General features: G+C 40.3%; 1 protein-coding gene across 6 annotated transcripts in view; it reads right to left on the minus strand.

Moving 5' to 3' along the window:
• The window catches only part of SFXN5 (sideroflexin 5), a 111,193-nt gene that overhangs the window by 61,330 nt on the left and 32,672 nt on the right, over positions 1–17,191 (minus strand). For all 6 annotated transcript variants that reach the window (XM_074332167.1, XM_019712858.2, XM_074332168.1 and 3 more), the window contains 3 exons: positions 15,884–15,910; positions 15,275–15,329; positions 13,259–13,284 (listed from right to left, as the gene is read on the minus strand). In XM_074332167.1, the coding sequence (XP_074188268.1) occupies positions 13,259–13,284; positions 15,275–15,329; positions 15,884–15,910 (108 nt within the window). The remainder of the gene's footprint in view (positions 1–13,258; positions 13,285–15,274; positions 15,330–15,883; positions 15,911–17,191) is intronic.

A 17,191-nucleotide genomic window follows, 5' to 3' on the forward strand; every position in this document is an offset into this window, starting at 1 on the left:
TGGGCAGGAGGCAGCTGGGATATTGCTCCCAAAAGCATCTCGGTCGAGGCACCAGCCAGCCTTATTCACCCCTTCCCTTCATCACTCAGGGACCCAGTTCCTAGCACATTTGCCAGCACCCCTATTTCTATTTTGGTAAGCATTTAGTAGCTTCTGCATGTGTATATTTCTTACCCACTCTATCATACCAGGGGCTTCCCTAAGGTGTGGACTGGAGCCTTCGCCCCCCTTCAAACCAGGTGTTTGCTGAGATGTTCAGTGCTACCAGGCAACAGTGGGGTCTTGCAGGAGCTGACATGGCTGGTGGGGGCCAGGCCTCGGATGGAAGTGCCAGAATAGCCACATTGTTCCTTCCACACGAGTCGAGGCAGTGGCCCGGGGAGGGAGTAGGACCAATGAGTCCTCACATTGCTTGTGCAAGTCAAAGTGCCAAGATGGAAGGCTACAGGTTCTCCACATCCAATGGCTTCTCTCGGGACCTGGCCTTAGGGCCAGCTGTTCTGAATCCTGAGATATGAATATTTGGGGTGAGGAAGTGAGGCTAGGTGAGCATTGTCATTTTGGTTCTGGCTGCCATGGAGGCCTGCTGGGAGATGTCCCAGGTTATGCTGCCCATTCACCGGAGGCCGGGCACACTCTTCTCACATTCTACACATTTATTCACAAAGGGATGTTTGCTCCGGGCTGGGAGAGGATTGGTCCTGAAAGGACATTCACAGCATCTGCTTTAGCACGGAACCCCTGCACAGCGTGAGAGTGGACCGGCACCCAAGTTACCAGGATGCCTACAGGCTATAGTGACCCTGAAATGACTGACCTGTCTTGGGTAGGAAAAGGAGTGAGTGAGAAAGTATGGGGTGTCTTCAGTAACATCTTACGGACTAGAGACAGTGCTGGCATCCTTTGGCTTAGCTGGTTCATCCCAGGTAATGGCAGCTAATAATTTTGTAAGGGTCCATTTGGCCTCTTATGGGGAAATGAGCCCCAAATTCAACTTCCCTGGGTTGGCAAGGAGATGATACTGCCAAATGATATATCATTTATTTCAAGTGTTGATAAAATATGTATTTTATCATAGCAAATTCTTGTTTGACTACCTATTAGCCATTTCCCCCACTTTCTCACTAACAGAATCCCTATAATTGGGGATTGACTATATATCCAGCTAAATTCTGCATGAAATGTAAATGAAACTGTTGTGTGAGACTTCAAAGAAGGCTTCTTAAAGGGAACTGACTCAGTTAGGAGGTACATCCTTTTGCTCCTCCCTCTTTCTCCTCCCTGTAATGTGGATGTGATGGCTGGAACTCCAACAGCCCTGTTGGGCTATGAGGTAATTTGAGCTAGAAATAAATTATTTTGTTTAAGCCACTGTTATTTTGAATTTTTTAATATGCAGATATCCTAATCCTAATTGATATAATCAGTACTATGGTACAAAGAAAATCATAATACATCTCAGATTGCAAAATTATAGAGTTCAATCTCTTTAAAAATAAGATAAACTAAAAAATAATTTTAAAAGAATATATTTATAAAAACCCAGCCACTTGGGATTCAAAATGTGCTCTATCTAATTGATTAAAGAGGATTAAAAACTATAATTTCATGCTTATTTAGAAAATAAAAACATAGATCTCTATACATGAAAACGTATTAGACATAGCCAGGTATTAGATACACTCAGAAGAAAATCCACAGCCCTAACAACTTTTATTAGAAGGAAAGAATGAGAATAAGTAAATTAAGCATTCAAGGCAAAAAGTAAAAAACAAACAAACAAAAAAACCCACAAACAAACCAAAGAAAAGAGGCAAAAGGGATATCATAAAAACAGCAATGAATAAATTAGAAAATGAAAACAGAAGAATTGATAAATATAACCAAGAGCTGATTCCTAGACAAAACTCTCCCAAATCCAGTTATTTTAATGAAGGAGACGGAGGTGAGAAATGGGGACAAAACTCAAAATCAATCCAAGGAAAGGTTATTACATTTAAAAACATAATATTCAAAACTTTTCTACAACAAAGACACCAGAGAGTAAAGGGGAAAGAGCTGGGAGAAGAGGTTTGCAATATATATAATTCAAAGGATTAGTCTCCAGAATATATAAAGAACTCTTACAAATCTATTAGGAAAATACAGCCAATAGAAGAATGGACAAAGGATGTGAACAGGTAATTCACAGAAGAGGAAATATAAGTGGCCAGTAAATACATGAAAAGAAGCAAATCTTTTTTGTGTTCAGTGAAATAAAAAATTAAAACCATAGTGAGATGCTACCTTTCTCCCATCAGATTGGCAAAAACACTGAAATATGAACACCAGTAGTTCAAAAGTGTGGTGAAATCTAGCCTCTCTGAAGAGAAATTTAGCAACAGCTATCAAAAATTTAAATTGCACAGCCATTTACACAGCAAATTCACTTTCTCGAATGGCCCTAGAGAAATCGTCATACTTGTACAAAGAGAGCTTTCAAAAATTTTTCACAGCACCGATATTTCTAATAGTAAATAATCAGGAACAACCTTAATCCATCACTAGGGGAGAGACTACTACTCAGCAGGAAAAACGAATGAATGAATAAATAAATGATTGAATGAATGAATAAATGAAGCAGATCTTTATGTAGGCAAACTGCTAAGTATAATAAGCTAATTGTAGATAAATAAATATGTTGTTATATTTTAATGAAAAAATACAAAACAAATAGTTTAAATAATTCCTATGTATGCAAATACATGAAAAAAAGCCAGAAAGTTCACACCCAACTTCTAACAGAGGTTACTTCTAGGAGCGGATTGTCAGAGGAATTTTTACTTTTTTGTATTGTTTGAATTTTGAGCTGAGAGAACACACTCATGTATTACTTGTATAAATTTTAAAATAGTCTTTAAAAAATTCTTGGTGGTATTTTTGAATTCCAAGAACATATTCATGTATTACTTGTATAATTTTATAAAATATACAGAGAAAAAAATTTTAATCCTGAGGATATTTCTGAACTCTGAAGATAAAGAGAAAAAAATACCAGAGGATCCCAAGGGAATCTTTTCCTCCAAAGGAAAAGAGAATCAAGCCAACTATTATTCATGTATGAGGTGGAAAAAAAGACATTTCTAGATATGCAAGTACTCAGAAAGTGTGCTGCCTACACACTCTGAATATTATTCAAAGAAAGACTCTAGATAAACATAGAACACACACACACACAGACACACAAATTGTGAAGTTTAAAGCAAGGATTCAAAAATCTGATGAGATTCCAGATTATTTTCAAAATCTTGGCAGGCGTGTATGAGCAGCATGGTAGAGTTGAGTAAAGTGATATGTTCAAGGTCTCTTCCTATGTAAGTAAGGTTGGGGAGGTCATATTTATTATTCAATTGTTGACACTGATAAGGTAATGGAATGTCTCTGTAAAATATTATAGATGAACGGCAATTAGAGAGCATTATGCTGTTCCCCTTCCAAGCTACGCAAGAAACCAAAAGAACCAATGAAAACAACCTAGTAACCAATGAAAACACTCTACTACAAATCAGAAAAAGAAATGGAAACAATAATTAAGCTTTATATACCTACCAACAAACAAACTACCTGATAGCTGTGATAAGCGTTCACAATTAACTAGTGGCAGAATAAATATGAACGGATTTCATTTATATTACAATTAAAGACAGGGTTTCTCAAACTGAGTAAAAAAGTAGATTTCAGCTAAATTTTGTCTACAAGAGACATATAATACAAAATGACACAAATTAAATGTCACTCATATAAGCATGTAAACATATAGGCAATGATTTACAAGGTAAATGAACAAACAGGAATAACAGGAATAGAAATATTAATGAGATGAAGCAGCACTTAAGACAAAAATATTCAATGAAATGGATATTGTGTGTGTGTGTGTGTGTGTGTGTGTGTGTGAGAGAGAGAGAGAGAGACAGAGAGAGAGAGACAGAGAGAGAGAGAGAGACAGAGAGAGAGAGAGAGAGAGAGACAGAGAGAGAGATGACAACAACAGACTCATAAACATACTCATAAAACTCATGAACACACCAAACACCACTGTATTGAAATACACACAGCAACAACGACAAGAAGTGAAAGGAGATTAAACACACACAATTATGGTTGGAAACATAATCCTTTCTCATAATATTTCAAAATGATGTAGTAGTCTTGGCAAAACTACATAAGGATAGATATGTGAATAATAATACTCTTTCTACATATTTATATACATGCACATTTTAAATATACGTATAAAATGAAATATTTCAAGCATACAGAAAACTTTAGAGGATAATATAATGAGCATCCATGAATTGTCAAATTTTATCATTTTGTCAAAATTTTTGTACAAAGTTTGTCTTTTTAAAAGATGGAACGTGACGAATACAAATGAGGCATCTCCTGCTCTGCCAGATTCCACTGCATTCTCTCTCTCCCCCCAGAGGTAAGCAGTATCATGAATCTGCTGCTAAATGTTTCCGTGAATGTTTTTATGGATACATGAAAAATGTACCCATAAATTTTATATCATATTGCCTTGCATATTTTAAAACATTTTATAAATGACATCAGACAGTGTTATTACTCTACTATTCTTTTTTCATTCAACATTGTTTCTGTGATTTATTCAGACTGGTAAATGGAGCCTTGTTCATTGTTTTCTTTCCTGTAGTAAGTATTTCATTGTATGATTAAACCATGACTTATTTATCCATTTTCTTGTTGATGGACATTTCAGTGGTTTCCAATTTTTTGCTATTAACACCATTTATTACGGTCCATCGTTTTCCCCCCACTTTGATTTGTAATGCCACCTTTGTTAAATATCAAGTTTCCATGTGGGCATGGAGAGCATGTTTCCAGGCTTTTTCCACTGATCTATTTGCTTCTCCCTGTACCAAAGCCAAACTGTCCTACAGTATTTGGTAGGGTGATTCCTCTCCTACCACCTTATTCTTGAAAATTGTCTTGGCTGTTCTTGGCCTTTAACTTGTTCATATAATTTTTAGTATCAACTTGTCAAGTTCCATGAAAATCCTGCTGACATTTTGATTGGAATTATATTGAATATAGATTTTAATTTGAAGAAAATTGGTCTCTTGATAAAAGTGAGTATTCCCATCCAAGATGATATATCTCTCCGTTTATTTGGATCACAAATGCCCTACAATAAAGTTTTATAAGTTTTTCCATAAAGGTCTTGCTCATCCTTTCTTGAATTGATTTTCAGGTACTTATAGTCTTAAGTGCTATTGTAAATGCTTTAAAAAAAAAAAGATGCTTGCTGTAGGTTTATAATCATACAACAATTATTTTGTATATTTGCCTTACATCCAGAAATCTTTTCAAATAGTAGTTCCAATAGTTTGCCTATTCTCATGAATTGATTGTTTCCTCCTTTCTAATCCTAATACTAGTTATTTATTTTTTCAGGTCTTACATGCTTGTCTCCTAGGAAAATGTTGGATAGAAGTAGTATTATCAGATATTCTTATCCTGTCCCAGTCATTAAGAATTTACCTTTATCTGTTTTATCTTTAAGAATGGTACTTGCTATGGGGCTGTTTGTTTGTTTGTTTTTGATAGGTAACTATCAAATTAATTAAGTTCCCTTCTAACCTCTTTTTTAAATTGTAAATGGAGTTATGCTTACTTTTATCAAAAAAATTTTCTGTGTCAAATGAGATTATCATGTTTCTCCTTCAATTTGTTAATGTGATGAAAATATTAACACATTCTCTAACTTTACCATTCTTGGTAAAAATTATTTGATTATGATGCATTTTAATGTATTGCTGGATTCAACTTGCTATTATTTCATTTACACGATTTATATGTAATTTAATAAGTGTTACTAGCCTATAATTTTTCTTTCTTTTAGTCACTCCTTTGATATTGGTCTCAAAGTGCCTCATAAATGGATTGGGACACCTTTTTTCTTTTTTATCCTCTTTCAGGGGTTTTACCAAGATCGGGCTTCACTATTCCTTTGAGTGTAGTCACCAGGAAGATCATGAAGCCATGTGGTAAGTTTTGGTTTGTTGGTTCTCTGGTGCATCTATTTGAAACAACTGATTTAATTCCTTGCTACTTATAGGTCTATTCAAATTCTACATTCCAGCTTGCTAGGTCGTTCTTGGTAAGCTCTACTTTCCCAGAAATGTGTCCATTTCTTCTAAGTATTCAAATTTATCACCCCAGATTGTTCAATGCATTCTGATCATTTAAACTTCAAATTATATCAATATTTATTGTACTTTTTATTTCTAATATTGTTTATTTGCATCTGTCTCTTTTTTCTGCTCACTGTTGCCAGAAATATCTACTTAATTAGTCCTTTCATAGAAGCTAGGAATTTATTGTCAAGATATATCTCCAACAATATCAAAAAACATATGCACGAGATTATCCATTCTTGCACTATTCATCATGGCAAAATATTGGAAATAACCTAAATGTCCATATCTAGAACATTAGTTGGATAAATTATGATACTTCTATATAGTAGACTACAATGCATCTATTAAAAAAAAAAAAAAGAACAAAGATCTCTATAAACTGATATATCGTGATTTCCAGGATGTATCATTAAGTGAAAAAAACATTGTGCAATAGAGTCATATAGCATGCTACCTTTTATATAAGAAAGAAGGGGGATTATACATGTATTTGCTTATTTTTCCAAAGACATAGGAAGAATAAAATTATTTACTTACAGAGGATAGGTGGGAAGGAGGTAGAAGGGATAGAGAGGGGAATCAAACTTTTAGTATGTCTTTTTATATAGTTTTGACTTTTGAACTGTGTTGATATTTTTATGTATTTCCCAAAATAAATCAATAAGAATGGGGAAACAACTGAAACTGAATACCAACAGAAACAAATACTCCTAATGGTATATCAAATAAATAACATAAACACACAGAAGAAAAAAAATCAAACAACTTTTAAACACAGTTCACTGACTGTATACTCTTAGTAGGATATAGTCAATGGATAAAAAGAACTTCAAAGAAATCTTGGGCTTTACTTAATACATTTTTGAGGGAGTGGTATTGACATGGCAATTCTCAAACTCCTTTATTTATATGTATAAGATTTAGTAAGTGAATAAATATACTCTTGTTGGATCTCATTCAGGGAGAAGGGAGATCTAAATATGGAATGGAAGGAGGGGAAAAACCCTGAGATGTTAGATTGGAATTATTGGAATTAGAGGTATTAGTATGAACTCATGATTTTTAAAAAGTTGTACCTCCTAAGTCTGCTAAGATGGCCTAGCAACAATGATACTCTGGTAACAAGGAGCACGCCCATCCAGATTTTGGTTTCTAAATACCATTCCTTTCTGAAAGGAATCAGGGCTCTTTGGAGAAATGGATGATTCCAGGACTGCGGCAAAGAAACTACAAGATGAGTCTGGAATATCCATATACTGTACCAGAAAGTATTGAAATACTCAAAAAATAAGAAGGGCATGTCGGACTAAACCTAAGGTGGCGGAATAGGAAACACTGTGTTTACCTCCTCTCATGACCACATCAAAATTACAACTAAACAATAAAACAACCGTCCTTGAGAATCACCTGAAGTCTAGCTGAACAGAAGTCCTACAACTAAGGACATACAGAAGAAGATACATTGAGACTGGTAGGCAGGGCAGAGACGCGGAATGGGCTGGTCCCATACCCTCAAATGTGACCGTTAAAAATTGGGAGGGAAATCTTTGCAGCAAAGTTCCCTGCTGAGGAATTCAGGGTCCCAGCCTCACACCAGGCTCCCCAGCTGAGAGTTCCAGTGCTGGGAAGAGGAGTCCCCATAACTTTGGGCTGTGAAAACCAGCAGAGATTGTGGCTGAGTGAGATGGAGGTGGCTGCAGTCTCAGGCATTCTCTTAAAGGGCCAGTGCACGGACTTATTCACAGAGGGACTCACTCACTCTGAGTTCCAGTGCTGGGGCAGCAGCTGGAAAGATGCCAGGGACCTATGGGGAGGAACTGAATTGTCTGGCTTCAGAATGAGGGCTAGAGGAGCAGCTTTCTCCCAGACAGAAGTACTGGCCGATTCCATTATTTCCCTGTTGAGCCCTCCCTACTCCCTCCTGGTGTGTAGACACAGGCGGCTGCCATATCTGAGTCTCCACCAATCTGGTTAACACTGTTCGTTTTACCTTGGTGATTCCCTGAGACCATGCCCCACCCAACTTGCAGACCCACCCAAGCCGATTCCAGTGGCTTTTCCATACAAACAGCCTGTCTTGGCTCATGTTGTGGACTTTCCTAAAACCTCTCAAAGGTTCACAAACCCCAAACAAGCAGCATTTGGCCTTGGAGTGCCCCATACCTCTTGCTGAGTAGCCCCAAGCCTGGCACTAGTAGCATCTGGCCTCAGTTCAGTTTGGTCTCTAGAGGTACCTCCAAGGCAAGTGTGGGTGGCTGCCATCTGCAGATTGCTTTGTGGCTCATGCCAGGCAGCCCTACACAGGGCAAAGGCTGCAGTTGAACTTGGCCTGTCGCAGAGCCCCTCCCAGGAGTCCCCAGGCCAGCACTCCCAGTGGCCAGCTTCTGACCAAGCCAGACCATCACCCGGCCACCTCTGAGGACAACACACCCAAAGGGCAGACTGGGCAGGCACCAGAGCCCCGCTAAAACAAATCCTGCTCTGTAGGGTCAGCCCCTGCACATCAGCTCCTCAAATGTAATCACAGCTAGTCCTCACAGGCAATCAGCCCGAGGGTCAATCCCTCCCATTAATATGCAAACAGCAACCAAGGCTCAACTACAACAGGAGAGCACATAAAACCCACACAAGGGATACACCTGGAGCACCTCATTCAGGTGACCAAGCAGACTGCACCACTGAGCCCCACAGGTCACCTACTACATAAGGCCACTCTACTAAGATCAGGAGGCATAACAGCCCTACCTAATACATAGAAACAAACACAGGGTGGCAGCCAAAATGGGGAGACAAAGAAACATGTCCCAAATGAAAGAACAGAACAAAGCTCCAAAAAAAGAACTAAACAAAATGGAGACAAGCAATCTACCACACACAGAGTTCAAAACACTGGTTATAAGCATGCTCAATGATCTCAGGGAGAACTTCAACAAAGAGATAGGAAACATAAAAATGGAGACAGAAAACATAAAAAAGAACCAGTCAGAAATGAAGAATACAATAACTGAAATAAAGACTACATTAGAAGGACTCAACAGTAGATTAGATTAAGCAGAGGATTGAATCAGTGATTTTGAAGATAAGGTAGCAGAAAACACCCAATCAGAACAGCAAAAGGAAAAAGAATAAAAAATAAAAAAAATGAGGAGAGTTTAAGGGGCCTCTGGGACAACATCAAGCATACCAACATTCACATCATTGGGGTACCAAAAAGATAAACGAGAGACAGCAATGAATTGAAAACCTATTTGAAGAAATAATAACAGAAAACTTCCCTAACCTGGTGAAGGAAATAGACATACAAGCCTGGGAAGCACAGAAAGTCCCAAACAAGATAAACCCAAAGAGTGGTGAACACACAATGGGATTTATAGATGATGTAATACAGAATTGTACACCTGAAATCTATGCAATTTTACTAACAATTGTCACCCCAATAAATTTTAAAAAGTAAATTAAAAAAAAAAAAAATATATATATATATATATATATACAAAAAACAAAAGATAAACCCATTAAACCCAAAGAGGCCAACACCAAGACACATCATAATTAAAATGGCAAAGGTTAAAGATGAAGAGAGACTCTTAAAAGCAGCAAGAGAGAAGCAGTTAGCTACCCACAAGAGAGCTCCCATAAGACTGTCAGCTGATTTCTCAACAGAAATTTTGCAGGCCAGAAGGAATTGGCATGAAATATTTAAAGTGATGAAAAGCAATGACCTACAACCAAGATTAGTCTACCCAACAAAGCTATCATTTAGAATTGAAGGACAGATAAAGAGCTTCCCAGACAAGAAAAAACGAAAAGAGTGTATCAACACCAAACCAGTATTACAAGAAATATTAGAAGAACTTCTTTAAGAAGAAGGAAAAAAAATTAAAAATATGAATAATAAAATGTCAATAACTACATATCTATCAACAATTATTTTAAATGTAAATGGATTAAATGCTCCAATCAAAAGATAGGGTGACTGAATGGATAAGAAAACAAAACCCTTACATAATGCTGCCCACAAGAGACCCACTTCAGATCGAAAGGCACACAGACTGAAAGTAAAGGGATGGAAAAAGATATTTCATGAAAATGGAAACAAAACAAACAAAAGAAATTGAGGGGTCGCAATACTTCTACCAGACAAAATAGACTTTAAAACAAAGGCTATAACAAGAGACAAAGAAAGACCCAATAATCCCACTTCTGGGTGTTCATCCAAAGAAACCAAAAACACTACTTTGAAGGGATATATGCATCCATATGTTCATTGCAGCATTATTTACAGTAACCAAGATACGGAGGCAACCTGGATGGTCCCCCAATGGATGAATGGATAAAGAAGAGGTGGTACATATATACAATGAAGTATTACTCAGCCATAAAAAGAATAAAATTTTGCCACCTGCAACAACACGGATGGACCTAAATGTATTGTGCTGAGTGTAATAAGTCAGACAAAGACAAATGCCATATGATGTCACTTATATGTGGAATCTAAAGAACAAAATAAACCAACAAATAAGACAGAAACAAACTCATAGATACAGAGAACATTTTGATGGTTGCCAGCTGGGAGGGGTTTGACGGGTGGGTGAAAAGTGTGAAGGGATTAAGAAATACAAATTAGTAGTTACAAAATAGTCATGGGGATGTAAAGTACAGCATAAGGAATATAGTCAATAATATTGTAATATCTATATGTATGGTGGCAGGCGGGTACTAGACTTATTGGGGTGATCACTTGATAAGTCATATAAATGTCTAATCACTATGTTGTACACCTGAAACTAATATAATACTGTATGTCAACTGTAATTGAAAAATATCACTTAAAAAAAGAAAAACTGGGGGCCGGCCCAGTGGCTCAGGCGGTTGGAGCTCCATTCTCCTAACTCCGAAGGCTGCCGGTTCGATTCCCACGTGGGCCAGTGGGCTCTCAACCACAAGGTTGCCAGTTCGATTCCTCGACTCCTGCAAGGGATGGTGGGCAGTGCCCCCTACAACTAAGATTGGATACGGCACCTTGAGCTGAGCTGCCTCCCGAATGGCTCAGTTGGTTGGAGCGCGGGCTCTCAACCACAAGGTTGCTGGTTCGACTCCCGCAGGGGATGGTGGGCTGTGCCCCCTGTAACTGGAAGAACGGCAACTGGACCTGGAGCTGAACTGCGCCCTCCACAACTAAGATTGAATAACAACTTGAAGCTGAGTGGCACCCTCCACAGCTGGGATTGAGAGGACAACAACTTGACTTGGAAAACAAACAAAAAAGGCATGGAAGTACACACTGATCCCAATAAAGTCCTGTTTCCCTTAAAAAAAAGAAAAAAATGAACGTGTTAAATGGGCAGAGAAACTGCCTTGAAAGGTTCCTATTGGTCAAATTTGGCACAATTTGCATACAAAAATGAACAATGACAGAAGTAAATTATTACCCACTGAATACAAAAAATACACAAGATCATACTGATCGTTTTAAAAAAACCTTAAAGGAGGTGGCAGAAGGGAAATCTCTTATTTACAGGAGGGTGCCAACTAATAAACATGGAAGGAATGATACACATGAAATACATACAGGAAACTATGAGACCAGGCAAATATTCTATTCCCAGTTTTTCACCCAGTGGTCTTAACATTTGTTGGTCATTCTTGTCTGTTTCCAGTTTTAGGCTAATAAGAAAAAAGCTACTGTAAACATTCACATATAGATCTTTGTATGGACATATGTATTCATTTCTCTTGAAGTAAATACCTAAAATTAAGATTGTTGGCTCACATTGTAAGTGTTTAACTTTGTAAGCAACTGCAATACCATTTCACACATACTCCTGCCCAATCCCAGTTCTAGAATCATACACAGCATTTCATTCTTATCTCTTTAGCCTTCTAGGTAAAATTAGAGAGAGATGAGAATATATATATATCCTCTAAAAGACTTGTACAATCATGTTAAAAGCAGCACTATTTGTTGTCAACTCCAAACTGGAAAAAAAACAAATGTTCACCAACAGTAAGATGGATAAAGAAATTTCAACATAATTATAACAATGGAATATTAGGCAGCAATGAAAAAACAAACTAATATTACATATAACAATATGGACAAGTCTCACAAACAACTTTGAGTGAAAGAAGTCAAAAGGCCAAAACAAGAACATACTGATGATTCCATTTATATAAAGTTTAATAACAGGCAAAATGAGAAAATAGTGAAGGAAGTCAGAAAAGTGGTTCCCTGTGGGGGCAGTTATGAGGGGGGTACCCGAGAGGTTTCTGAGATGCTGATGATGCTCTAAGCCAGGGGTGTCCAAACTGCGGCCCGCGGGCCAACTGCGGCCCATGATCCATTGTTAATTGGCCCGCAGCAAATTCCAAAAATATATTTAGTTTACTTAAATAAACCAGGTGAGGCAATATGTACTTCACCTCGAGTGAGTGGCCCGGCTGTGTGTGTATTTTACCGCATATGACCCTTGGTGAAAAACATTGAAAAAAGTTTGGACACCCTGGCTGTAAGTGTTTATCTAAGTGATGTTTATGTGTATGAGCTCACTTTGCAGAAACCTATCAAGCTGTCCATTTATGATAAATGCACCTCTCTGTATATTTGTTCCATTCCAATACAAAAAAATTTAAGAGTAAACTTAACCCTGATTCCAAAACTGAACAAAAAGAAGACTGAATCTTTTTTGTGTTACTTTTAAACCTTAGTTTTCCGACATCACCTTTACTTTCTGACTTCCCAAGATTTTTGGGAAAACTTCTCTGTAATCAGAACAACGTGTCTCAATGACAATAGTCGGGATGGAAAATGTGCAGGGACGAAGGCCCTTTGAGGTTCCGTGTTGGGTGTGCTGTGGCATAACTTCTATGGAAAGAAGTTTGACGATACATTCAAGAGAATTAAAAAGAAATATATGCTATTTTATCCAGTAATTTCCCTCCAGGAATTTATCCTAAACCAACCACTCAGTCAAATATTTATGAATAATATGTAAACTGATACATTAAATTTTTAATTTTTTTTGAAAAAAAAAAAATCCTTTGAAGGTAATACTTACAATTGGTGTCCCAAAAGGTATGTAACCTGTGAGAGGAGAGAGAAAAAAGTCAGGTCATATACTCTCTCCCACTCTGCCCCACCCACCTGTCAGTTGAGATCAGAAGAGACTTCTGGGCTTGGTCTTGACAGTGGCCCTGATGAAGGGGCTCCGGTCAGTTAGGCAGGAGGCACTTCCAGCCCCCAGACCTTCTCCCAGCTCAGACTTCCCCAGGGTAGAAGGCTCCCCTGGGTCCCCCAGTGTCCCTCTCTCTTTTCCCCTTTAAACAGTTCTCACTCCCCTCCAAAACCCAGGGGTCCATTCCTGAAGGCAGGGCTGCCCACTGCTGGGGCACCACCACTCTACACGTGGTGGTCCTCCCATGATTTCCTCTATGAGGCACAATACCCCTGCCCACACATACTCCAATGTCTTCAAAGCTCCCGGAATGTCCTTCTTCTCTCAGCTTGCCTTTCTGGCATGCATTCTTACTTCCCCAGCATCGTGACTGTTACTAGAAAGGACATTTCCTCCCCACCTGAGATGTGTACCTCTAAGTGCCAGGGCTCTTTAAATTTCTTGTACCCTGCCTAGACATCCTCAGTAGAGCAGAACAGAGTTGGCATAAAGTGCAGCCCGGTCCTGGGCACCATTTCCTCACTGCTCATGGCCCCTCCACTACGGCAAGACTCCCTCCGCCTTCCCCAATGTTGTCACTGGGTGGCAGCCTCTTGTCCCCAGCCTCTAACTTATGGCAACTGGTGGCTGGACAGCAGCAACTACACTTATCTGTGTTACGTCTGAAGCAAAGGTTTGTGTCCTGAGGGTGTGTAACTGTGCATGCACATGAGCCGTCACTCTTTTACCTGCATCCCTCTGGAGAGAGGTCCAAAGTTTCACTGGAGAATTACAAGGGAACTCAGGCCCAGGGTGAGAGCCTGCTCTGGTCCTGTGCAGAGACTGGGGAGCACCCACAGCCATGGCTTCAAGATGCTCAGAGCCTTCCCTGCCGTGGAGTTGCTCATGGCAGAGCAAGGGGGTCACGAATTGCCCAGTTTGCACAGGGATGTCACATGGTGGTTTATTCTCTCATCCCCATGAAGTCAGGCTCTCTTGCAGTGGAGACCCTGACTGACCTACCCAACTGAGAACACCCACTGGGAGAAACCTTTTCTCCAGCTGCCTGAGCACTTCCGGAGGCAGCAGCCAGTAGCCCTCTGACCTGCCCTGTAAGTCGGGGTGGGACACCCCACTACACTGAGAAATGGCATGGGGGAGGCATCGGCACAGGTGTGAGTCTGACCTGTGCTGTGCGACTCTGGGCAAGGCCTGTGGCCCACAGGATAACCACGCCAGCCCCAGCCAGCCCGCGTGTGTGCAAGTGCTTTCCAGGCTATTAAGCTCATTAGTACAGCGCTGTCCCTGTAGCAACCACAGGGTGGGGATTTCCTGGGGTCAGGGACTTATACCCACTCTCCCACTACCCTCTCTGCCCACTGGTCTCCATAGGATGGGAATCCGCTGCCCCTGTGTGTGTAGTAGGGCAAATGCAGTGCAGACATTCTGAAGGGCAAGGTTAAACGCAGGATCAGAGCCCCAGGAGTTAGTCTGGGGACTAACGGCCTGACAGGGCTGAGCAGGGAGCAGGGCCTGGAAGGAGAGCGCAGTGTGCACAGGTAGGAGAGGAGTGACTCAGAGAAGGCAGAGCTTGCCCATAGCAAGTGCCACCCCTGAGGCTGCTGCTAAGTGACTGATGCATAACCTGGGGGAGGGGGCACAGGCAGTAACGTGTGGCGGCCTCCACCCCACCCCACCTGCTCAGGCAGAAAAGGCAGACAGCACATTGTTTAAAAGCTCCATAGGTGATTCTGAGGCCTGGCCGGAGTCTTGTACCAAGGTGAACGTGCAGGTGCCAGTGTGGCTGTGTGTATGACAGGCTCTGTCCCCTCCTCAGGCTGGCACATCTGGAAGTTCCTGGAGCTATGACCACAGTAAGTGGACCAGGCTGGGCAGAACCAGAAGGTCCCAGGGGCTTACCTGACATTCTAAAGGGCATGAAGATCTTCTCATTGGTGTCCGGGTGGAGAATAGCCTGACAAGAGCCGGGAACAGAGCACAGGGTGACAGTGGGAGAGGGAGGAGGGACATGGGACACAAGGAGGAAGGGAGGCGGGAAAGGACAGCCTCCCCCAGGATGACTCAGATGACCAGTGGCTGTATCTTGCCTTCTGGCCAGTCAGTCCTTTCCTGCTATCCAGGGCAAGAGAAACCTAAACCATGGCCCCCAAATAGCACTTATCCTCTGGCAAATGCTCAAAGCTGAATGCAGGGGAGAGAGGGACTGCGTCTACATTGCAGGCCCTCTGAACCCCCATTCCTGGCACACAGTAGGCATGCAATAAGGATCGTGTGGAAGGACCCACAGGGAAGGAGCTCAGGGGGCCCAGGGAAAGGAGAGCTGGTCTGAGCTCCAGTCTTCAGAAACTCAGGCCCTGGGTTCTGGGGAAGAAGGCAGGGGTGAGGCAGACAGGGCCAAAGGGGATAGGAGAGGTTGGGAACACATCAGCAAAGGATCCCCAGGACAGAGCAGGACAGGGTGCAGGAGAACAGAGAGGAGGGAAGGAAAAGAAGCCAAAAATGGATTACCTGCTTGATTTTCTGCGCACTCCAGAGCTGGAAGGAAGGGAGAGAGAAAAAAAAGGGAAAAAATTAAAGCACACATCAATTTAATGTCTCAAAAACTATATTTTCTAACCAAAAGATCCAGCTCCAAAGGGCATAAGAGGCTCAGGCTGTCCTGGTCGCCCCAGGTCTGGCAGCTACCCTAGGGGTACCAGGGACCCCAGAACAGCAGAGCTAAGGAATCTCATGAAAATCAATTAAACCAAGGGTTCTCAACTCTGGCTGTTGTAACATTACTTGAAGAATTCTTCCAGCCTTTTTCTAAAGCTTCCTAGCTGATTCTAAGGTACGACCAGGTAAGAAGCCCTGATTTAAATGAAGACCCTTCAACTGTTTCCTTGAATCACTAGTGGCAGCATAGCATGATTTTTTTTCAGAGCTAAACAGACTGCCTCAAGCCTGGTTTTCTCACTTCTACCTCCGAACCTCAATTTCCTCATCTGTAGAATGGGAATAATAGTTGTACCCCTAACATTGTTGAAGAGGTATATGGAAAGGGCCTGGAGCAGCTCTGGGCACATAGTAAGTGCTTTATAACTGCTTACTGTTGTAGATATTATTATTCCTATTGCTGTTATAAGAAGGTTGGAGAAGAAAGTTGCTTTCAAATGAGTGGTAAAGTTGTCTCTTTCTAGCATAGCATGGGGGACAGACTGGAGAAACAGAACAGTACGTCAACTCCTTCGAATGATATAAATACTGTATTTCACTGCATCTAAGACATCATTGATCCTAAGACACACTACTATGTGCCACTAAGAAAGAAAACAATAACATAATGCCAAGACCACCATCAATAAAAAGACTCATCCCATTTAAGAGATGTTAAAATGGGACAAAATAGGCCTTTTAGAATCAAGAAAACACAGTAAATAAAAATTTACATTGTAGGCAAACCAGAGGCCAGAGCATTTTTAATGGTGCAAGCACGGTAAGAGGTGAGAGGCAAGACACAGCCAGGAGTTGATGTTGAAAGTTTATACTAGAAAAGTTCAGTTATGCTTCATGTATATGGCAATGTTGTGGTCTGGAATGTAAATTGAGCTGCAGAATGCTACTGGGTAGTAAAAATAGACGTTATAAAATTGATATATTAAAGTGTATGCATTTTATTCACAGCAGAGTCCCCCGAGCCTTAATTCACAGCCTAATTACTCTTATTTTAGATACATTTCAAACATATTTGATTGTCTGCCATTCCAGGAAGATTGGAAGCAGTAGGTTTTTAAAAAATAATAATTGGGGAACAGAAGGGATTGAAAAGAGAAGAAC

Source organism: Rhinolophus sinicus, linkage group LG05 (genome assembly GCF_036562045.2).
Source record: "Rhinolophus sinicus isolate RSC01 linkage group LG05, ASM3656204v1, whole genome shotgun sequence".
Classification (NCBI taxonomy): domain Eukaryota; kingdom Metazoa; phylum Chordata; class Mammalia; order Chiroptera; family Rhinolophidae; genus Rhinolophus; species Rhinolophus sinicus.